Here is a 24285-nt window from a genome sequence, read left to right on the forward strand (position 1 = left end):
TTTAAATGACAGAAATTCCAATTCACCGAATTTTAATCTGTTCGAATTTTTATTTGTACGAATTTTTAATTGAAAGAATTTTTAAAACGAGTAATTTTCATTTGATCGAAATTACAAATGACGAAACAAACAAACGACAGAATGAATTTCGGCACCATTTTTTAAAACTGACCAATTAAAAATTATTTTAAAAAAATCGTGATTGGTTAATTTTAAAAATTACGACGAAATCTTTCTGTCGATTGTTTGTTCGATCATTTGCAATTTCGGACAAATGAAAATCGAGCGCCTTAAAAATTCTATGAATTAAAAATTCGTAAAATTCGAATCAGATAAAATTCGACTGTAAAATATAAAAATTCTGCCAAACGAAAATTCGGTAGCTGAAAATTTTTTTTATGTAAAAATTCGTATAAAAAGAGAATCTATCAAAATTTAATTTGAAAATTCATCTAAAAAATGATTATTTCTAATAAAATTCTCTAAAATAAAAATTTTAATTAATGACTTTTATATGGGAAATTCATGCGCCACAAAAAAAAATATTTCTTTAAAAATCGTTGAACATAAACGATGTGAACTTCAGCAGTATTGAAAAAAGTTATATCGAAAAGGATTTCACTTAAAAAAAAAAACAATTCTCTAAAAGAACTTTAAAGAGCTTAAATTGTCAGTTTAAAAAAAAAATCGATAAATACCCGGAAAAAGAGGTATATTTATATATATGTATAAAATAAGAGAGTAAAATTATTCGTTTGAAATAAAAAAAAAAAAAAAAAAAAAAAAAAAAAAAAGAAAATGAATAATTTGAAGTAACAATTTGAAGAGGTATTTAGTGAAAATAATAATACATAAAAAGCAGATGATAAATTTCAGTAAGCTTGCTTTATGTATATAGAAAGGATTTCGAACCCTCTTGGCAGGTGGTTCACCAGGGTATATCGCGTGCCAAGAAATGCCTCAGATTGAATCGCACTAGTGAGTTTCTACAGGGAAAAACTACTGACCCGATGTTAACGTCTTGTTGCGTGTGCGTGAGTCCACCTTAACGGATCTAAAGCGGACATTTATTTGTCGGCGCATGCAAATGTATCGTAGACACCACAAACCAAGTGGTGAACAAAAATCTGGGTTACTGTGTCATTGTACGAGAACCCTTCGATCTGTCTAAAGTCCTTTCATGACCTGCAACAATTCCATTATATTTTACATTCATATTGGGACACTGAAAACAAAGAATCAAATTACAAAATATCCTCAAGAAATCTTCAATATTTAATTTCATTAATAATTTTATTTTATTTTATTTTTTTTATTTATATTTAAAGTATTTAAAAAATTGTAAAAATAAATATTATCAAATATTTAAAATTATTATATAATATTAAAATGCTTGGTCTGTCCTTCTGTCCTAACTTGAAGTTGGCCTTTTCTGATTTCACGTGTTTTTTTGAATAGTAATCTTATGACGTGTCAAATTTTGACAATTCTTTTTCTCATTTTTACCAAAGTTGTATAATTGTGTTTCCAAATTTCGGAATAAGTTTCTTTAAAATTCCAAATTCGAAAATTCAATTCACGAAGCTGAAGTACACAACGTTTATCAACAAAATTTTGTTTAAAGTTGTATATTGATTCAAAAATTGTTTACAAATACGAAAAATTTATGATGAGAAAAAAGATACGCCAGGAAATTTCGTACAAAATAGGTAGTAATTTGAAAAAAAATTTATTTTTAAAAATTAATTTTTAAGGTACCAGGGGCCAAAGAATACCTATTAAATATTAATTATAAAAACACAGGCCTCGAATCAACTTAAAGACACAAAAAGTCGTTTTAGTCGATTTATATTCCAAAAAAAAATTGGATTTGTTTTTTATTTTAACAAAAATATTTTACAGATTTTTAAATAAAAAAAATTTTTTTTTAATAATAATCCTTTTCGAAGGGTTAAAGTTGAAATTTTTAGAAATAATTAAATTTCAAAAGATATTGTTAATTTTCAAACAATTATTAAATTTTACAGAACTAAAAATAATTTATCAAACAATTTTTGGAAAACATTTTTTAAATTTAATTGAATTTTCAAAGATTTAAAATTGAGATTTTTGAAATTAATTGAAACTTTAAGTGATTTTTAATTAAAATTTTAGATGATTTCACTAAAAATTTATTAGAAAATGCGGACAAAATACAATAATTTGAAAATCATTTTTAATTGAAAAATGGTTTTAGATAGTTGAAATTTCAAAGAATATTATTAAAATAGTTAAAAATAATTGAATTTCCTTAGAGTTATAATTGAAATTATTAAATTTCAAAAAAAAAATAATTTTCGATGGAAAATTTTAGAAATAATTAAATTTTAGATGCTTTTAAATTTAAATTATTGAAAATTCAATTATTTTGTATTCAAATTTTTGAAAATAATGAAATTTTATTTGATTTTAAATTGGGAAAATAATTGATAATTATTGCATTTTTAATTGATTTTGAATTAAAATTTTGGGTAATAATTGAATTTTAGTTTATTTTGAATTGAAATTTTTAAAAAATAATTCAACTTTATTGTGATATATTTTTTTTAAATTATAAACAATTGTTAAATTTCATAAAAATTTTAATTGAAAAATAATTTTGATATAATTGAATTTGTGATGTATTTCATTAAAATTATTAAAAATAATTAATTTAGTGAAGAATCATTTTAGTTCAAAATTTGTTAAATAATTGAATTGAAGAAGATCTGAAGAAGATCTTCTTTTTATACTAAAAAAATGTATTTTATTTACATTTTCTTTTCAAATGTAAAAAAAAATGTCGCATTTTATTAAAATAAGTCGATAAAAGTCGTATTTTTGAAAAAAGTCGATAAAAGTCGTATTTTTAAAAAAAGACGGAAATAGTCGTATAATCCGAGGCCTGTAAACATATAATTTTCATTATTATCATTTAATATGTAATAATATTCTAATAAATTAAATTATTATTGATAATATTAATCTTTAATTTCTTTATAACAAACAATTAAAAACTCAATTTGGCGCGCTTGTGCGCGTTTAATTTTGCTAGTTTAATTAATAAAATAACTAAATTATTCGATTTTATTTCTATTCAATATACAAAAATATAAAAATCATCATTTTTAAAAGATCCTTTTTTTCACATTATAATTAAATTCATTTTTAAATTTATTATTCATAGGTCTTTATTTATAAGTTTCTATTTCTTATTCCGACAAGTTATTTTCGTTTTCTTCATCATAGATAAAAAAAATTATTTGCATAATAAACTTCAAGTTTATAAATTTTCATAATGTACTTGTAATTATCCAATTTTCCGGATTAAAAAAAAAGAGAAAAAATAATATTATTTAAGGGAATGACTAAAGCTTTCTGTATTACTTAAAAAAAAAAGTGATTAATTGAAGTTATAACAATGACGTGCGTGATAAAGTGAAATAAGAAAAATAAAAGATTGTAACTTATACTCTTTTATGTCAAAAACATAGAAATTATGAAATAAAAATATTTTTTATTGTACATTTAATAATGATAAATGTAAAAAATTGTTAATTCATATAAAAACCTACATGGAAAAAGTAATTAATAAAAATAAATAATAATTAATTAATTTTTAATAAATACATTTTTTTAAATGTAATAAAAAAATTTTAATAATCCTTATATTTAATTAAATTTTGAATAATTTTTTTTTTTAATTTCAATAATTTTTATTTTTAAATTTGAAGAAATTTTTTTTTTTTTGTGAAATAAATTTTTGTATTTTTTTCTTTTTTTTTATAAATTATGAAGTGTAATGTAAAATTACCAAAAAATTGGCAGCGGTGGGATTCGAACCCACGCCTCCGAAGAGACTGGTGCCTTAAACCAGCGCCTTAGACCGCTCGGCCACGCTACCTCGAAGGGGGAAATCCTAATGACAGATTCTGTCGAATATAATAGAATGCAACCTGTTATACAGAGAAAATCGAAGAAAGATATTAAACAGGGGTCGATTTTGAATTTCGCGCGTAAAATGAAGTTTCAGGCATGCGTATAGAATCTCAAATTCAAAAATTTGATCTGATTGTAACCAGTTTTATCTTGAGTAGGTAACGTAACGGTGGATAAAGACAAAACATACAATTAAATCAAATTGTTATTTCATTAATCGTGAGAAATTAATATTTAACATACATTTCATATATAAATGTAAGTGAATGTAATTGAAAAATATTTTAAGCGCAAATTCAAGCATCAAACACTGAACAAACAGTTCAGAAGAAAAACAAAACAGTAAACAATATAAAATTCGTTTATACTTACGTGCAATAAATATTAACACCACACACATAGCAAATTTGAAATTTTTTTCACCTCGTTTTATTTTGGATATCTATTGCGACCAACTAGAATTTTATTTCGTAAACACAAAACTAAGGGTATGACCATATCGTTTCTGTTATAAATAAGGTTAAGTTCACTTGTCTGTCACTTGTTCATGATCATAGTCTCAGAGTGCAGTCGCTCGTGCGTTCTTGATTTTTAAGCAGAGAGACTGCACCCTGAGATAAGAAAATAAACTACCAATCCGTGTATCACTTGTAGAAAGAAATAACAGGGAATACCCGCCAAAATTTATGCTAGTGAAAATAGTTTCATTATTACTTCATGTGATTATTTTTTTCTTTCAATAAATAATTTTTTTATTTGTTACTTAACACTATACTTCGACCCTCTCCCCTCCCCCATCGTAACAAGACCATAACAGTGTCTGGTAACCCTCCCCCCTCCCCCCTTGAGCGTGACGTAATATATGGACGGCCCCTAAGCGCTAAATTCAAAATTGTCATCTATTTAAAAATATCTTTCATTCATATTTTTTTCCATAAAAAATAACCTCAAAATTAAAAAATTATTTTTAACCGCAAACAAAAATTTAATAAAAATTTATTTTAAAACAATTTTAGAAGATTCAGTAATATACTTACAGGAAAAAAATATATTAAGTTAAAATCTTTAGTTGAATAATTATTTATTTAATTGAAATTTTTATTTCAAGTTAGACAAAAAATTGAAATTTTTATCCAATTTTTATAAACGATAGCTTATTTTAATCAGTGAAATATTCTTTACAAATTTTTTTAATAACTAAAAGTAAATTTAAAAAATTTTGAACAGAAATTTGATTTATTAAATAATTTTTTTTTTAAATTAGATAAAAATTGCGATTTTTGTCTGTTTTTGAATGAAAAATGTGAAAATTAAACAAAAAATTATTTGGTCAAGAAAAAAATTATTTACAAAACATTTAGAAATCGTGAAAGTTCAATAGCAAAAAAAGTTCGAAAAATTAAAAAATTTCTACAAAAAAAATAAATTTAAAAAAAAATAAATATTTTAATGATAAAAAAAAAATTTTAACTTTCAATATGGTTTTAATAGTCGATAATATTTTTTATCCAGTTTTTTTTTGCTCAAAACAATAAATAAAAATTACTAATTGAACAATTTTGTGAATTTTGAATAGACTTACATAAATTATAATAATTTTATAATAATTCCTCTCTGTTATAATAATAATAATAATTACTTTTTAAAAGTACACAATCGAGAAAATTAAATCTAAATCTAAAAAAAAATAATAATTTTAATTAAAAAAAAAATTTTAATTGAAATTTTTAAATTATTATTTTTGTATATTTTTTTATACAATAAATCTTTTTAATTAAATTCACAGTTTTCCTAAAAGTATCAAATTGAGACCAAAAATTGCATAAAATCTTTGCAACGTTTTGATGCAATTTGTCGATAAAATCAATATAGCCGAGCTTTTTAGAAGGTAGATAGCAGTTTTGCTTTTTATAAAAACGATTCAGAAAAAATTTAAAGAAAGAAAATAGATGAGTGCTGCCATCTATCTTCTAAAAAGCTCGGCTATATTGATTTTATCGACAAATTTTTTATCATGCATTTTAGGTTATGTTTATAAGCTGTCACTTTTTAATTATCGAATTGCACATTGTCTTTGATTTTCTGTTATTTTCATTTTCAAATTAAATAGTGAAATGGTCTCCGCAATTGTACTATTACCAAAATATCTGAACAAAAGTCGTTTAATTTTGAGTCGATTCAATTCGGCCATGATTGATATAAATTGATTAAATTTTTTGCATCAAAAAATGAGACCGTTTCGTGTATCATTTCTAAAAATTATACACAAAACGATCTCTTTTTGATATAACTTATGTGCATCAAAACGTTGCAATAGAAAAAGATACAACCAAGTTTACTGTGTATTTACAATAGCTTTAAAAACTTTGATTTAAATATTAAAACATTTTTTTGTATATAAAATTTTGTAAACTTGAAAATTTTTGAAAAATTACATACTTTTTTCATGATTTTCAAAAACGTTTTCAAATTTCTTATCTATTTTCATGATTTTCAAATTCTGGAGAAACACTAAAATCATAAAAAAATTACTACTATTTTACTAAATAATTAATTTTAAAAGTGAATAAAAATGAATTAAAAAAAATATTTTTCGCATTTCTTTAAAATTTTTTAAATTTTAATATATAATTTTTTTTAAATTGTAAAAACAATTTTTATTAATTATATATGAATTTCTTAAATAAAATTTTGTCACTTCAAATCTTTTCAATTTTTATACTTTTTTTTTACAAATTTTTACAAAACAAGTCCAATTACTAATACTTTACAATTGTATGATAATTCTAAAGATATTCTAAATTCGCAATATTCATTTTTTTTTCAAAAGCAAATTAATATTTCTCTATAGCATGCAAAAAAACGATTAACTTTTAATAGAAAAAAAAAAACTAAAGTAACACGAAATACGAGATAATTTTGCGGTCCAGCATATTTCAGTGACCCTGACGATATTCGTACCTAGGACTATTTTAATAAAAAAAAAAAAAAGAAAAGAAAAAACATGTTATAGTAAAAGGAAATGAATATGACAAATGGTACGAATCTCCTATATAATATTTGATAGTTCTCGTGATAGAAAGTCATTATTTCGACAAAATGCCTTATTTTTCAAATGTCTTTTTTTCTCATTTTTATATACTTCTCTGTGGTTACCTCAATGTATAAAGATCGATGCGTCTCGTCGGTTGGTTCCTCTGTAATGGCATGCACTATAAAGTACAGGTACCACCCTCTCTTCCTGTACCTTCCACCAGCTCTCAACGAATTCCCATATTGCTCCTCTTTCACCCCTTTTCACTCCTGACCTACCATTCTAAGTCAAAAAGATTTCAGTTTGATTCAGACGAGCAACCGAAATACTAGCCTCTTTAACTTTTTTTTATTCTAAAAAAATAAAAACAGAAAATTTTAATAATTACACATATTTTAAATTAACATCAAATTGAAGTGTAAAAAATTTTTTTTTATAATTTTATACTGTTAAAAAAAATCTTCAAAAAAAAAATTGATAGAATAAAAATATACTTCTTCATTTTGAAATTAAATTTCCGTTTTTTTTTTGCTTACGAAAATGTTTTCAAATTGATTTTTAAAAAAATTATTCCTACACTGTATTTTTATACCAATGTATTGTAAAATTTATTACATTTGAAATTAAAAAAAAAATAAATAAATATCTTTTCAAATAAAGGCAAAAGTCTTCCTATGGAATTGACAAATCATCCTCGGATACAGAGTTAGCGCGTGGAAAAAATAAAAATCGCCGACAAAAAAGCAAGGAAAAATGGCCCTTCGTCGAAGGTATTTCGGTCGATGAACTTGCTCGATTTCGAAGGAAAAAAATTAAGGATCAACCAAAAGACACATTAGGATTGAGTCCAACGGAGGAATTATCACCAAATATTGTTACGGAATATCGACGAGCTTTTTGTGCCGATCCTGATGACACATTCGACTCAAACAAGGTTAATTAATTTAATTTTTTTTTAATCGAAAAAAAGAAAAAAATTTTTCATATTTCATGTAAAAGTAATATTTGAAGATTGTTGAAATTTTACAATTTTTTTATATATAGAAAAAAATATTAAAATAAAAAAATAATAATTAAAATTTAATAAATAAAATTTAAAGTTTTTAAAAAAATTAACAATTCTTTTTAGAGCACTTTGAGGACTAAAAGATCTGAAAACAATTTGCAACCGGATGAATTACGAAATACTCAGGAACCTATAGAGAACCAAAGTCAGTTAGAAAGCAATTCAAATAACCCAGAACAACTGCCAAGCAATTTATCTTTAACTGATGGCCAAGGAATTATGGAGACTGAAGTAGATACCTCAAAATTAAATGCAAATCTTATAAAAAGGTAAATGCTTTTTTCTTTATTTTCAAAATTAAATGCAATAAAAAGGTAAATAGTTTTTTTTTTATTTTCAAAATTTAAATTTATATATCCTTTTTTAATTTATTTTAAAAGATATAGTACCGTCGACTGGGGCTATTATACTCAAAAAAAAATTCTACTTTTTATTTACTTAGTACTTCATCAAAATTAGGAATTAAAAAAAAAATTTCAACTCTTGTGTTATGTTGTGGACATTCGTCTGAAAATTTTCAGTAAGTTAGACGACAAAAAAAATTGTTTAACCAGAGTAATGGAAATTTAAAGTGGTGAGTATAATAGTCCCAATCGTTGAGGCTATTATACTCAGCAAAGTTTGTTTATTTATAAAATATCCTCAACATTTTTTTATACAGCTTTAACTATATGAAATCATTTCTATATATAGTCTAGATTATGATAAAAAAAAATAGAAAATCTAAAAACAAATTTTTATAACAAAATTGTTTAATAAATTTGAAAGTTAAACATTAAAATTTTACTAAAATCTATAATTTTATTAAAAAAAGGTAACATTTTTAGGTTAAGTTAACAACTGAATATAATTTCCAACAAGTTTTTTAAGTTAGTTTAGGAAAAAAAGTTAAAAAATTAACTTGAAGAACATATAAATATTATAATGAGTTACTTTTTTGAGGTTATATGTTGTACCCTGTGAAATATTATAATTATAATTTATCCAACTTATATTCTTTTCTTTAATAAAATTTTTTTATAAGAAAGAGAATCATCATTTTTTGAAGTAAAAGTGCGACTTTAAATAAAGTTTTATCGACAAAAGATAAAAAATTAAAGTATATTTTTATGAAATTGGATTATTGTACCTATTTGTGAACTCTAAATTTTTTATTGCACCGATTTGTGAACAAAGATGAATCTATTTGTAAATAGGAGATTGAATTTAAAAAGTTATTTCAGTAATTTCATTTCATTAATTATAATAATTAAATTATTAACTATTAATAAATGTAAAATAATTAAATATCTCTTATTTAAACGATTTAAACTCACCTGATTTTATGAAATTTTATCTTTTATTACTGGATAACATTTTTAGGTTAATCTGTCAAAGGACAAATGATAAAAAACTAAAAAATAACTCCATATTTGCGCTGATCGCGCAGAAATATATCAACATTGTAAAAGTATTTATTTCTTTAAAATTATTTTAATAACACTTTTATGGTCATAAAATTCTATTTATTATTATTATTACAAAAAAATGTTATATAGAATAAAAAATAAATATTTGCAATATTAATTTGCATTTATATAAGCAACTGTTTACAAATTGGTACACCTTCACAAACTGGGTCATTTACCTTAATACCTACAGCACTTAGCGCCCTCTCGCCAGGAAATAAACCTGTATTCACTTTTGTTTTGAATCGGTAGAGAGCTGTAGTGAAATTCGCATTTTTAAAAAGAAATTTCCGATTCAAGTCGTTATTTAATTTTCAAAAGTTATTTTTTTTTATTTAATAATAGTATGTTTATCGAAAATAATATGTATTTTTTCAAGTTCAAAAAAGTATCATGAAGTTTAAGGGTATGTCCAACATGTGAAATGTAAACAAACATGAAGTGTAAACAAACCATGCACATTTTTTCGCACTTCTCATTTGTGTAGAAAATAAAAATTTGTCGTTTTCTTTATGAAAATGGTAAATTAATGTATTAAAGTTGGTAACTATACTTTATTTAACTAATTATATGAAAAAATAAGTACAATTATAATGAAATGAAAAGTACACTGAATTAGCAATTTTTTCAAGGTTACGAAAAAAAACCATTTGAGTATATCTGAGGCACTGACGTTGATCACCTAGGTGGGAGAAAGAGTTGAGCCATTGGACGGTCACATCTTGGAAAGAGTAAAATTCTGAAATTTTACCCCTTCTCTCATTTTCTGCCACCTAGGTCCTCGCAACGTCCGTGCCTCAGATATACTCGAATTCTTAAATTTTTCGTAACCTTGAAAAAATTGCTAATTCAGTGTACTTTTCATTTCATTATAATTGTACTTATTTTTTCATATAATTAGTTAAATAAAGTATTGTTACATTTCACAGGTTGGACATACCGTGAACACTCTAACAATATTATTATTTATTTAAGTAACTCAATTATTTGCAATTTCTAAATTATGTGCGAAACATGACAACCTAACCAAAAAATTATCGCTCTTATTCAAAATTGTCAAAATAGATTCAATAAATTTCTTATTATAGTGATAGGAAATTAATAATTAAAAAGAACTCCTATTCAAATCGCTACATTCCGATTGGAAAATGTCAATTATCAATCCGCATTCTTAAATTACTTCGATTCCTGAATGCATTCATTTAATATGAAAAACTATTCAAACATTGAAAAAACGGTAGAAAATGCATAATTCTTGATATATACAGAAAAAGAGAGTATAAAAATACCTCGATCTAGGAAAATTTTTCCAAAAAATCACTTTTTAACTGACAGTATACTGCTGTATTTGACATTTTATGGGCAAAGAAGAGAAGATTATGATAATGAGTGACACTTCATTATCGACTCTCAATATTTGTCGAATGGTAAAATATAATAGTAGATTTCAGGTAGTCCGACGCTTTCTCTGGTAAAGATTTATTCAAGAATATTTGCCCATTGAGAAAATCAAGGTAAAACCGTATATTGCAGCATTTGCAAACTATTACATTCTAGTGGATTTGAATCCGCAAAACAAGTAATAGAAGATTTCTTTGTTTTTTTGAAAAAGGAATAATTATTGAATTAAAAATTTTCTTACTTTTATATTTCATTTATTGTTATGTTTTTATTATATGTTTATATTTTTTTAGTACTAATTTAAATATTTTTATTTAAATTTTAATTCAATTAATTAAATTAAAAATTAGTTTAATTATTTAAAATTAATTTAATTATTTGAAATTATTTAGTACAAAAGTATAATTATAATTATATATTATTATTAATTAATAATATTATATTAATATTACTTATATTATGTATTGTAATATATATTATAATTATACATCAAATAGACAAAATTTTAAAAATTGTTAGAAATAAAATATATATATATATATTCACAAGTGAAGGATGGCACAATCGTTTCCGTCTACTTGTGGGAAAACACCATCCCGACTTATATTTGGCTTTAAAAGAATTCCAAAAAGAACAGGCGGATTCGGATATTATGATAGCCGAACTTAGTTTGGGGCGATCAGTAAAAACAGGTCCCAAAAAGAAATGGATTGAAGTCCAAAATCGCTTACGGTCCATTGTATTACAATATGAAGAATACAAAAATTCTGGCACTATTTCCTTATATTCAACATTATTGGCACACAACATTGCTCTATGATGGACTCCATTTATTTTGATAAATAAAGTTCCTTTTATTATTTAAAATTATTATTTAACTGTCGGGACTTGTACTTTCGGGAACATGGTTGTCGGGAAATTGGATTCAGGAAAAGTAACTGTCGGGAAACAGGATTCGGGAAAAAGGACGGGATTTATTTATAAAATGAGGAAAAGTGTCCAGTGTTAGTAAAACAATTGAATATTTAAATAATATTCTTTTTATAAAAATTGACGAATTAGATGAAAGTGAATTAAAATATGATCAACCATCTAATTTAAAGAGAAAATGTTCAACATCCTTTTCTTTGTCAACAATCAATGCTGTCGACAGTAATGACAAAAATGATTCCAACGAAATTAATAAAAAATTCATGAGACAAATTACAATCGATAAAATTGTACAAAGAAATAATGAAAATAAAATTTGTTGGGGTTTCAGCAAGCTACAAACTCTTAAAACTCTTATATTTCTCCTTTTATTTCTAATATCCTCATCAGGTTATGGGCCCAGAACGCCGCAGTGAAATAAACAGTGACAATTTTAAGTGCTGTTAAGTTTAATTAATTTTTTGTTCAATTGTTCAGTGGCCACGTGCGCCCACGTGTTCAATAAAAGGAAAGCGTGCCTTTTTTTGTGAAATTAGTTTTCATCATGAATCCTTCACATTCGATGCGAATAGAAGTCTTGGGCAAAGAAAACTTTGATACTTGGAAGCTCCAAGTAAAAGCTCTCTTAGTTAAAAATGACGCCTGGGAATATGTAAGTAGAGAAATTACAAGACCTACGGAAGTGGAAGGAAACGAAGGTGCCGCAGCGGCATTGGTCTGGGACAAGGCCGACAGAAAAGCTCATTCTGATCTCACTTTAGCGATTCATCCTTCAGAGCTGAAACAAATTAAGCATTGTCAAACCTCTCATGATATTTGGGAAACATTACATGAGATATATCAGTCGAAAGGTCCTGCCAGGAAGGCAACTCTTTTAAAGAAATTAACTTTACACAAGATGGCCGAAGAAGATGACGTTCGGGAACATATTCGTGAATTTCTGGACGCAGTCGTGAAATGTTGATCAACAACAACAGCTTTAGCTGTTGAGAATAATATGATCATTCATCAAGTCGATAGAACTACTGCTTTTCTAAATGGTCACCTTGAAGAAGAAGTTTTTATGGAGATTCCTGAATTATTTCAAGAATTGTTACCTCAGATGGCAATAAAAGAAAATTTACAAAAAAAGGAAAATTTGGAAGAAAACTCAGCATCATATATGTTAAAACAATTCGAAGAAGGAAATAAAGTATGTTTAATGAAAAAATATTTATACGGCTTGAAGCAGGCTGGATATCAATGGCATAAACGATTGACTGCAGAATTGAAAGCTTTCGGATTAAAACCATTAAATTCCGATATTTGTGCATATGTCAGTAATGATTAAGGACGATCATTAATTGTTGCAGTATATGTTGATGATCTTATCATCATTTCTAACGATCTAGACTGGATTAATCATTTTAAACAAAATTTAAAGTCACGTTTTGAAATGGTTGACCTTGGAAGAATCCAACATTGTCTTGGCATGGAATTTAATCAACAAAATGATTTATTAACAATTTCGCAAAGCGGATATATCGAAGCAATTCTCAAGAAGTTCAAAATTGAGGATTCAAAACCTATTTCTACGCCTATGGATCCAAACACAAAATTTTCAGAAGAAGATGATCTACCAGAAGATTCTGATCATTACCCTTTTAGAGAATTGATAGGAAGTTTAATTTACCTAGCTGTTTGTACACGACCCGGCATCATTTTTTCAGTTAATTATCTTAGTCAATTTAATAATTCTTATGATAAACGACATTGGATTGGAGCAAAAAGGATTCTACGCTATTTACGTGGATCGACTAATTTGGGGCTTACTTATAAAAAAGGCTCAAATAAATTAGAAGGCTTTGTTGACTCCGATTGGGCCAGTTGTAATCAAGATAGAAGATCCTACACTGGCTATGTATTTACTCTTGGCAATGGAGCTGTAACTTGGGAGACAAAGAAGCAGCAAACTGTGGCACTCTCTACAACTGAAGCCGAGTACATGGGACTCACTGAATCAACAAAAGAGGCAATTTATCTAACCAGATTTCTTAAAGAAATTGGATTTTGGAATCAGAAAATTGTCGACCTTTATAACGACAATCAAGGAGCTCAAAGACTAGCAAAAAATCCTATTCATCACTCAAGAACCAAACATATAGATATTAGACACCATTTCATTAGAGATGCAATTCAACGAGGAATGATCAACATAAAATATATGGAATCAGATGAGTTGATGGCAGATGCTTTGACGAAAGCATTACCCGGATCTAAATATCAAAATTGTTTAGTGAAGTTTGGACTAAGATTGTTGTAAATTGTTGTGTTGTTTACGCTTGAGGGGAAGTGTTGGGGTTTCAGCAAGCTACAAACTCGTTATACGAGCCTGTACTCCTTGTACTTCTTCTTATTATACTCAATATAGTCAGTCTTTGCTCACCATTCGAGCTGCTACACTAAAAGTTGTCGGCACATAAATTATATAACAAAGTTCTCTTTTCTCTTATATTTCTCCTTTTATTTCTAATATCCTCATCAAAATTAATAAGAAATTGATGAAAAAACCAAAAATTAACAAGGAGAAATCGATAAATTTGAAATTTGATAAAAATTCTGAAAGCAAGGAAATGAAAGAAACAAATTCAGAAAGTGAAATATATGCCGCTGTGCCTAAAATATTGGAGAAAATATTAAAGTCAAAAATTTATCAGAAACGATACAGAAGACATGATACTAATGATAAAAATAGAACACAAAATAAAAGTCAAAATCGTAAAAAAGATTTACTCAATGATTCAAGTGTCAATGATGAAATTAATAAAATTTCATCAGATAATGATCGAATATTACGAATAGATTCAAAACCAAAGGAACATCTTCCTAAAACAAAAATCATTGATGATTTTGTAATCGAAAGAAGAATAGATTTACTCAAGGAAAATCGATGCATTATCAATGATAATGAAAGTTCAACTAAAATTTCCGTTTTCTCTAAATTACCATCAAATACAATACAAAATAATGAGAATAGAAAATCAACAATTATCAATAAGAAAAATATTAATGACAATAATAATGAATTCACGGATATTTTTCAACTAAAGAAAATTAATGCTGTACAACAACAAAATTTGCCAGCAAATGATTTAAATAAAGATAAATTACAACAGAAGCCAAGAATTATTAAGACAGAAATAGTAAATTTTTCTAATTTCAGGAAATCTCTGAATCATTTTTCAAGCAGTGAACAAAAAGTAGATCAATGTAGTAAAGCAACGAATTCACAAATAATTTATCAAAATTCAGAGGAGAAAATTGGAGAAAATTCGAATCAAGAAAAGCCCTATTTCTTGTCAATTTTTACAATTTCTTATGCTGCACTAGTATCATTTTTTTAAAAATATTTCTATTCATTCTTAAATTATATATATATATATATTTTATTTCTAACAATTTTTAAAATTTTATCTATTTGATGTATAATTATAGTATATATTACAATACATAATGTAAATAATATTAATATAATATTATTAATTAATAATAATATATAATTATAATTATACTTTTGTACTAAATCATTTCAAATAATAAAATTAATTTTAAATAATTAAACTAATTTTTAATTTAAGTAATTTAATTAAAATTTAAATAAAAATATTTAAATTAGTACTAAAAAATATAAACATATAATGAAAACATAACAATAAATGAAATATAAAAGTAAGAACATTTTTAATTTAATTAATTCAATAATTATTCCTTTTTTAAAAAATCGGAAAGAAATCTACTATTACTTGTTTTGCGGATTCAAATGCACTAGAATTTAATGGTTTGCAAATGCTGCAATATGCGGTTTTACCTTGATTTTCTCAATGGGCAAATATTCTTGAATAAATCTTTACCAGAGAAAGCGTCGGACTACCTAAAATCTACTGTTATATTTTACCATTCGACAAATATTGAGAGTCGATAATGAAGTGGCACTCATTATCATAATCTTCTCTTCTTTACCCATAAAATGTCAAGTACAGCAGTATACTGTCAGTTAAAAAGTGATTTTTCGGAAAACTCTTTCCTTTTCCTCGATCGAGGTATTTTTATACTTTCTTTTTCTGTATATATCAAGAATTATGCATTTTCTACCGTTTTTTCAATGTTTCAATAGTTTTTCATATTATTTTGGCAGCTTTTTAGACTTGAGAAATATTGCGGATGATTGGGCATAATGCATTGAACAATTGAACAAACACTCCAATTGTCCGAATGCATTTTAGACAATTGAGCAAACGGCTTGCTCAATTTTCCGAACTGCTATCTCAAAAAATCCCTTTTTACTCCAATTTTCTCCTCTGAATTTTGATAAATTATTTGTGAATTCGTTGCTTTACTACATTGATCTACTTTTTGTTCACTGCTTGAAAAATGATTCAGAGATTTCCTGAAATTAGAAAAATTTACTATTTCTGTCTTAATAATTCTTGGCTTCTGTTGTAATTTATCTTTATTTAAATCATTTGCTGGCAAATTTTGTTGTTGTACAGCATTAATTTTCTTTAGTTGAAAAATATCCGTGAATTCATTATTATTGTCATTAATATTTTTCTTATTGATAATTGTTGATTTTCTATTCTCATTATTTTGTATTGTATTTGATGGTAATTTAGAGAAAACGGAAATTTTAGTTGAACTTTCATTATCATTGATAATGCATCGATTTTCCTTGAGTAAATCTATTCTTCTTTCGATTACAAAATCATCAATGATTTTTGTTTTAGGAAGATGTTCCTTTGGTTTTGAATCTATTCGTAATATTCGATCATTATCTGATGAAATTTTATTAATTTCATCATTGACACTTGAATCATTGAGTAAATCTTTTTTACGATTTTGACTTTTATTTTGTGTTCTATTTTTATCATTAGTATAATGTCTTCTGTATCGTTTCTGATAAATTTTTGTCTTTAATATTTTCTCCAATATTTTAGGCACAGCGGCATATATTTCACTTTCTGAATTTGTTTCTTTCATTTCCTTGCTTTCAGAATTTTTATCAAATTTAAAATTTATCGATTTCTCCTTGTTAATTTTTGGTTTTTTCATCAATTTCTTATTAATTTTGATGAGGATATTAGAAATAAAAGGAGAAATATAAGAGAAAAGAGAACTTTGTTATATAATTTATGTGCCGACAACTTTTAGTGTAGCAGCTCGAATGGTGAGCAAAGACTGACTATATTGAGTATAATAAGAAGAAGTACAAGGAGTACAGGCTCGTATAACGAGTTTTAAGAGTTTGTAGCTTGCTGAAACCCCAACACTTCCCCTCAAGCGTAAACAACACAACAATTTACAACAATCTTAGTCCAAACTTCACTAAACAATTTTGATATTTAGATCCGGGTAATGCTTTCGTCAAAGCATCTGCCATCAACTCATCTGATTCCATATATTTTATGTTGATCATTCCTCGTTGAATTGCATCTCTGATGAAATGGTGTCTAATATCTATATGTTTGGTTCTTGAGTGATGAATAGGATTTTTTGCTAGTCTTTGAGCTCCTTGATTGTCGTTATAAAGGTCGACAATTTTCTGATTCCAAAATCCAATTTCTTTAAGAAATCTGGTTAGATAAATTGCCTCTTTTGTTGATTCAGTGAGTCCCATGTACTCGGCTTCAGTTGTAGAGAGTGCCACAGTTTGCTGCTTCTTTGTCTCCCAAGTTACAGCTCCATTGCCAAGAGTAAATACATAGCCAGTGTAGGATCTTCTATCTTGATTACAACTGGCCCAATCGGAGTCAACAAAGCCTTCTAATTTATTTGAGCCTTTTTTATAAGTAAGCCCCAAATTAGTCGATCCACGTAAATAGCGTAGAATCCTTTTTGCTCCAATCCAATGTCGTTTATCATAAGAATTATTAAATTGACTAAGATAATTAACTGAAAAAATGATGCCGGGTCGTGTACAAACAGCTAGGTACATTAAACTTCCTATCAATTCTCTAAAAGGGTAATGATCAGAATCTTCTGGTAGATCATCTTCTTCTGAAAATTTTGTGTTTGGATCCATAGGCGTAGAAATAGGTTTTGAATCCTCAATTTTGAACTTCTTGAGAATTGCTTCGATATATCCGCTTTGCGAAATTGTTAATAAATCATTTTGTTGATTAAATTCCATGCCAAGACAATGTTGGATTCTTCCAAGGTCAACCATTTCAAAACGTGACTTTAAATTTTGTTTAAAATGATTAATCCAGTCTAGATCGTTAGAAATGATGATAAGATCATCAACATATACTGCAACAATTAATGATCGTCCTTAATCATTACTGACATATACACAAATATCGGAATTTAATGGTTTTAATCCGAAAGCTTTCAATTCTGCAGTCAATCGTTTATGCCATTGATATCCAGCCTGCTTCAAGCCGTATAAATATTTTTTCATTAAACATACTTTATTTCCTTCTTCGAATTGTTTTAACATATATGATGCTGAGTTTTCTTCCAAATTTTCCTTTTTTTGTAAATTTTCTTTTATTGCCATCTGAGGTAACAATTCTTGAAATAATTCAGGAATCTCCATAAAAACTTCTTCTTCAAGGTGACCATTTAGAAAAGCAGTAGTTCTATCGACTTGATGAATGATCATATTATTCTCAACAGCTAAAGCTGTTGTTGTTGATCAACATTTCACGACTGCGTCCAGAAATTCACGAATATGTTCCCGAACGTCATCTTCTTCGGCCATCTTGTGTAAAGTTAATTTCTTTAAAAGAGTTGCCTTCCTGGCAGGACCTTTCGACTGATATATCTCATGTAATGTTTCCCAAATATCATGAGAGGTTTGACAATGCTTAATTTGTTTCAGCTCTGAAGGATGAATCGCTAAAGTGAGATCAGAATGAGCTTTTCTGTCGGCCTTGTCCCAGGCCAATGCCGCTGCGGCACCTTCGTTTCCTTCCACTTCCGTAGGTCTTGTAATTTCTCTACTTACATATTCCCAGGCGTCATTTTTAACTAAGAGAGCTTTTACTTGGAGCTTCCAAGTATCAAAGTTTTCTTTGCCCAAGACTTCTATTCGCATCGAATGTGAAGGATTCATGATGAAAACTAATTTCACAAAAAAAGGCACGCTTTCCTTTTATTGAACACGTGGGCGCACGTGGCCACTGAACAATTGAACAAAAAATTAATTAAACTTAACAGCACTTAAAATTGTCACTGTTTATTTCACTGCGGCGTTCTGGGCCCATAACCTGATGAGGATATTAGAAATAAAAGGAGAAATATAAGAGTTTTAAGAGTTTGTAGCTTGCTGAAACCCCAACAAATTTTATTTTCATTATTTCTTTGTACAATTTTATCGATTGTAATTTGTCTCATGAATTTTTTATTAATTTCGTTGGAATCATTTTTGTCATTACTGTCGACAGCATTGATTGTTGACAAAGAAAAGGATGTTGAACATTTTCTCTTTAAATTAGATGGTTGATCATATTTTAATTCACTTTCATCTAATTCGTCAATTTTTATAAAAAGAATATTATTTAAATATTCAATTGTTTTACTAACACTGGACACTTTTCCTCATTTTATAAATAAATCCCGTCCTTTTTCCCGAATCCTGTTTCCCGACAGTTACTTTTCCTGAATCCAATTTCCCGACAACCATGTTCCCGAAAGTACAAGTCCCGACAGTTAAATAATAATATTAAATAATAAAAGGAACTTTATTTATCAAAATAAATGGAGTCCATCATAGAGCAATGTTGTGTGCCAATAATGTTGAATATAAGGAAATAGTGCCAGAATTTTTGTATTCTTCATATTGTAATACAATGGACCGTAAGCGATTTTGGACTTCAATCCATTTCTTTTTGGGACCTGTTTTTACTGAACGCCCCAAACTAAGTTCGGCTATCATAATTTCCGAATCCGCCTGTTCTTTTTGGAATTCTTTTAAAGCCGAATATAAGTCGGGATGGTGTTTTCCCACAAGTAGACGGAAACGATTGTGCCATCCTTCACTTGCGTTATTCGTCTTATGGTGTCCATCTCGTGCCGACTTATATTGGTTCCACAAGTTTATTGGATACCTTGGAGATACAGCCCTTCTTCGACCTCTACCAGGTCGCCCGGTGACGTAAAATTCTCTGAGGTAGTCCGAAATAGGAAAAAGTTCTGACTGAATTTTCCGATAAAGGGATTGACAGAAGTGATAGAAACAACCAGAATATGCAGTTTCAGGATATATATCTGCACAAGCATTTATAATGGCCTTCTCAAAATCTCCCATAATTTTCTGCGGCTTGCAATTTCCAATACCATATTCTGTCGCAGCAGCATCTATGGCCTGTAAAACAGTACTATACTGCACGGTTCTTTTGAAGAAAGCAAAGAAAAAACGAAAGGAAATGTGACATATTCTGGTGCAGCCGTAGGTATTCTTGAATTTTTAGGAACCAATCCCATTACCGTAAAAACTTGCGTAAAAATTGTTGGAAATACCTGTATGATTGAAATTTTTATTTTTTTAATTTTTATTATTTTATTTATTTTGGTAAGAATTTTTTATTGTTAATTTTCTGAACTCCTTTTTGTTAGTATTAATTTTTAATTTATTATTGTAATTTGATAGACTCCCGGAAGAGGAAAACGTACAGATTTCGAAACGTTGGAGAAATATATTTATAACATTTGGTCCGAATGTCTTCGTTTATTTTATTTATCTTACTTAATACTACTCGGACGTAAAAGATTATTCATAATTTAAAGGTTATGTTATATACAAATTAGTGATTTACATAAGTTATTTTCTATTGCTTATATATTCACTAATTATATTAGTAAATTTCAAAAAATAACTGAAACTTCAGTTAAAATGAAAAGTATACTGATTGAATTAGTAAAATTTCTACTGATTCAGATTTAGAGAGTATTTTTCACAAATTGTTTAAGTTTCTTCCTTTAAGGGTATGTGGGAACCTCCCACGTGACCAAGTATAGGAAAATGTGTTTTGGTAGTATACATTTCACTCTAAAATGAGAAAAGATTTTTGTCTACAATTTTGAGGGATGATAGATTAGGGTACAAGGAATCTCGCTGTTCTTCGAAAAATACATAATTTTGCGTTAAATTATTAAAAAATGAAGTTTAAAAAGTGTCATTTTTAAACGAAAATGTAAAGAAACATGGCGGCGCATACACAGACGTTGCTTGAGTGTGTCAGTGCTCCAGTAAACAGCGCCAATTCGAGCTTTTGGCCGCTGAATGAACTATGATATAATACATTATTTTACTATTTATTGCTTTATTTTTATTATTTTTGCGTTAAATTATGGTAAATGAGTATATGGGAAAAAGGACGTTTTTTTGTGGTTTGAAACTTTCTCTGAAATAAAAAATAATTTCAGATTAAAATTTTGGAGAAATGATTTTGTTAGGTACAAGGAATCTCGCTGTTCTACTCATTTACCATAACTTAACGAAAAAATAATAAAACTTGAAAAAAATTTGTAGTAGATATATAATAGTTAAACCAATTGAAATTTTTTTATTTCAGTATTTTGTCTCGCATTTGAAAAAAAAACAAATTTAAAAATCATAGCAAATTTTTTTATTATTCCTTATGACTCCCATAATAGAAATACACTTGAATTTTTGATTTTTGTTAATTTGGTTAATAATGACAAGCTGTAAATTAACCAAATTGATAAAAATCAAAAATTTAAGTCAATTTCTGTTTTATAGGAGTCATAAGGAATAAGAAAAAAATTTGCTATGATTTTTAAGTCTGTTTTTTTTCAAATGCTCGACAAAATACTGAAACAGTTTGACTTTGATTTTCAAGTTTTTATGCATTGAGCGATAACTTTTTTTATCTTGCTGCCAATTGTCACCCTACCGAAAGAGTGGTACTGGATTGGTACTGGGAAATTGGAACTGAGGGCTCAGTACCAACTCAGTACTAATTTGGTGCATTTTGGTACTGAAATGGAACTGGGAAATTTACCTGCGAAAAGGGTCGAGTTACCGTTAATACCCTCATAAAAGTGAAAAGCGACTAGCTTTTTCAATATGTTTAAACTAAAACTTTATATTTATTTCAATATTATATTTGTTTTTCATGGATTTATATTATTTTCATACATTATTATGCATATGATATTTCCTTTGTCAGCTAAATTCAAAAATGATGTCCATTTTTTTATCAAACTTAAGGTATACGAGATAAATTATAACTTTTTTAAATGTAATTATTTTATGATAAATTTTAGATATTCATAATCTGGAAATATTAACGAATCTGAATATATATTTTTTAAAGTTGAGTTATTAAAATTACAAATTTTTTAAGCAATAAAACTCGGGTTAAAATTTTAATCCTTCAACAAAGGACCTAGGGGTCTATTGTTCAAGGAGGGATTGCAATATAATTTCCAAACTTAACAGAAATTTTCTACAAACTATTATGTTTTTTTTTGCTGTTTTACACGTATTTCGCGAGAGACGGTTTGTTGATCTTATATACCTTTAAAACTATTGTTAAAGTACTTTAAAAATGTCTTCTTATGGGTTATCAGGTAGTGGTACTGAAGTGGAACTCAAGCCAAGTCCAATTCAGTACCATTCCAGTACCACTCTTTCGGTAGGGCAAGATAAAAGCTTGACAATACTTAAAACTTCTTGCAGGTGATCTGAGGTTAAAATATTCACGTTGAACTTAATTTTAAAACTGTAAATTAAGCTCCATAAAACCTCTTGTCCCCATTTACCCCAACTGACCCTATATCATAAAATCGTCTTCCTTACGTGAAGACGAATCGATTGGTATAGGTATATAAAGTTATAGATTTTATTTAAATTTAAAGGATTAATGAAAGTTAAAAAATCAAAAATTCCATTTTAGCTAAAAAAATTTGTGTTTATTTAAATTCAAGTTTAAACAAATCAATATAAATATTTTATTAATTAAAAATTGGTGTTGAGTATAATAGCCTCTGTTAACGGTGTTCCGTAATGGCAAGCAGTGGTTGTCATTAAAAATTTGGCTCCTCGTAGGTGCATTTAATTTAAAAATGATTTTTCTCTCAACTCGGATAAAAACGAAAAAATCGAAAAAAATACCGCAGTTATCCTGAAATGTTGTACTTTTATTTACGCACAAGAAATTGAAAATTCATTACGATAAACGACGTCAAAAAGTAAAATAAGAAATTTTTTTGTAGCCGTCAGGTGCTGCCCCAGACGGTAAATTTCAGTACTACGCAAATGTTTATTCTCTTCCTATTTTACTTCCTGTCGTTTTATATGTGAATAAATTTTTAATTTTTTGGAAGCAAATGAAAGTACACAAACTCAGGATAACTGGTATTTTTTCCGATTTTGCCATTTCTGTCCGAATTGGAAGAACAATATTTTTGAAATTAAATGTATCTCATTTTTAAAAGACAACCACTGCTTGCCATTACGGAACACCGTTAACACGGTAATTTTTTTTTGCAGTTCCCTGAAAAAAACGCGTGAAGAAAATTTTTACACAAACACTGAAAATTCATTATTCATACCGCACGAAGGTTTTCACAGACCAGAATTAATGAGAAGACCAACATCATTGAAAATGGAAGGTGATATGGAAACAATGACGGAAAAATGTGAAAAATTCATTGAATGGCTTAATGTCAGTCGACCTGAACTTATTAGATTGCCAACACATTTAAAACTTGAGGGAGATCTTGAAACAACGACTGAATGTCATGATAGTTATATTCCATTTGTTGGCGTTAAACGGCCGGAATTATTGAAACAAACTTCACATTTGAAATTAGAGGGAGAAGCTAGATTTCTTCCTGAATATTCTGCAGTGTTTAAGGAATATGATTTTGCGGGTATAATTCATTTTCAAAATTGTTTTTTTTTTACTTCTTCTGTAATCGAAATAAATTTCTGAAAATATTAGAACATAAAAAAATTTTTTCGTTTAAGTTATAAAAAATTGAAATTTTTAAATTTGAAAGCGAAATTTTTAAGTAAAAATATTAGACCAACAAAAATTGTTTTTTAATGTAAAAGTTATGTAAATTCGAATTAAAGACATTTTAAAAAAATTTTAGGCTTTTTTTAGATTTAAATTTTCAAAATATTGATATTATTCACAGGGAGACCAAGTTTAAAAAAACCAGAATCAAATCTAAGAGCAGGTGGTGATTTTTATCAATCAACTGAAGCTAATCAACAATTTATGAGTCCCCGTTCAAAAGATGTTCAATTGATGGCAGAATTGGTAAAAGATTTAGAAGACAAGGAAAATAAAATGAGAGACAGTGAAAAAGACGAGGAGAAAATACACAAAAAAGAAGAAATGAAAATGTTAGTGTCAAAATTGGAAGATCTTAAGGGACCACCTCTAGAAATTCCTGAATATAAAGCTGCGTACAAGGTATACTTTCTTTTTAAG

At 27.2% G+C, this 24285-nt stretch overlaps 1 protein-coding gene, 1 long non-coding RNA gene and 1 other non-coding gene across 4 annotated transcripts in view; 1 reads left to right on the plus strand and 2 right to left on the minus strand.

Annotated features, from left to right (window-relative positions):
- Positions 1–24285, plus strand: part of LOC127286117 (uncharacterized) — a 38461-nt gene that overhangs the window by 8792 nt on the left and 5384 nt on the right. The window contains exons 2-5 of the mRNA XM_051312431.1: positions 7652–7925; positions 8121–8326; positions 23334–23716; positions 23987–24267. Coding sequence (XP_051168388.1) covers positions 7652–7925; positions 8121–8326; positions 23334–23716; positions 23987–24267 — 1144 coding nt within the window. The remainder of the gene's footprint in view (positions 1–7651; positions 7926–8120; positions 8327–23333; positions 23717–23986; positions 24268–24285) is intronic.
- LOC127286580 (uncharacterized) lies at positions 798–9954 on the minus strand. Of its 2 annotated transcripts, XR_007843762.1 has the most exons (4): positions 9374–9954; positions 7114–7344; positions 3833–3974; positions 798–1185 (listed from the first exon to the last, which is right to left on the minus strand). It is a non-coding gene; the product is annotated as an uncharacterized LOC127286580 (long non-coding RNA). The 2 variants fall into 2 exon arrangements; XR_007843761.1 differs by lacking the exons at positions 7114–7344; positions 9374–9954 and adding an exon at positions 4381–4805 and having other exon boundaries at positions 799–1185.
- Trnal-aag (transfer RNA leucine (anticodon AAG)) lies at positions 3841–3922 on the minus strand. Its single transcript has one exon. It is a non-coding gene; the product is annotated as a tRNA-Leu (tRNA).

The sequence above is a fragment of the Leptopilina boulardi genome, unplaced genomic scaffold, assembly GCF_019393585.1.
Source record: "Leptopilina boulardi isolate dan_hultmark-lab unplaced genomic scaffold, ZJU_Lbou_2.1 LbouV2_121, whole genome shotgun sequence".
Classification (NCBI taxonomy): Eukaryota; Metazoa; Arthropoda; class Insecta; order Hymenoptera; family Figitidae; genus Leptopilina; species Leptopilina boulardi.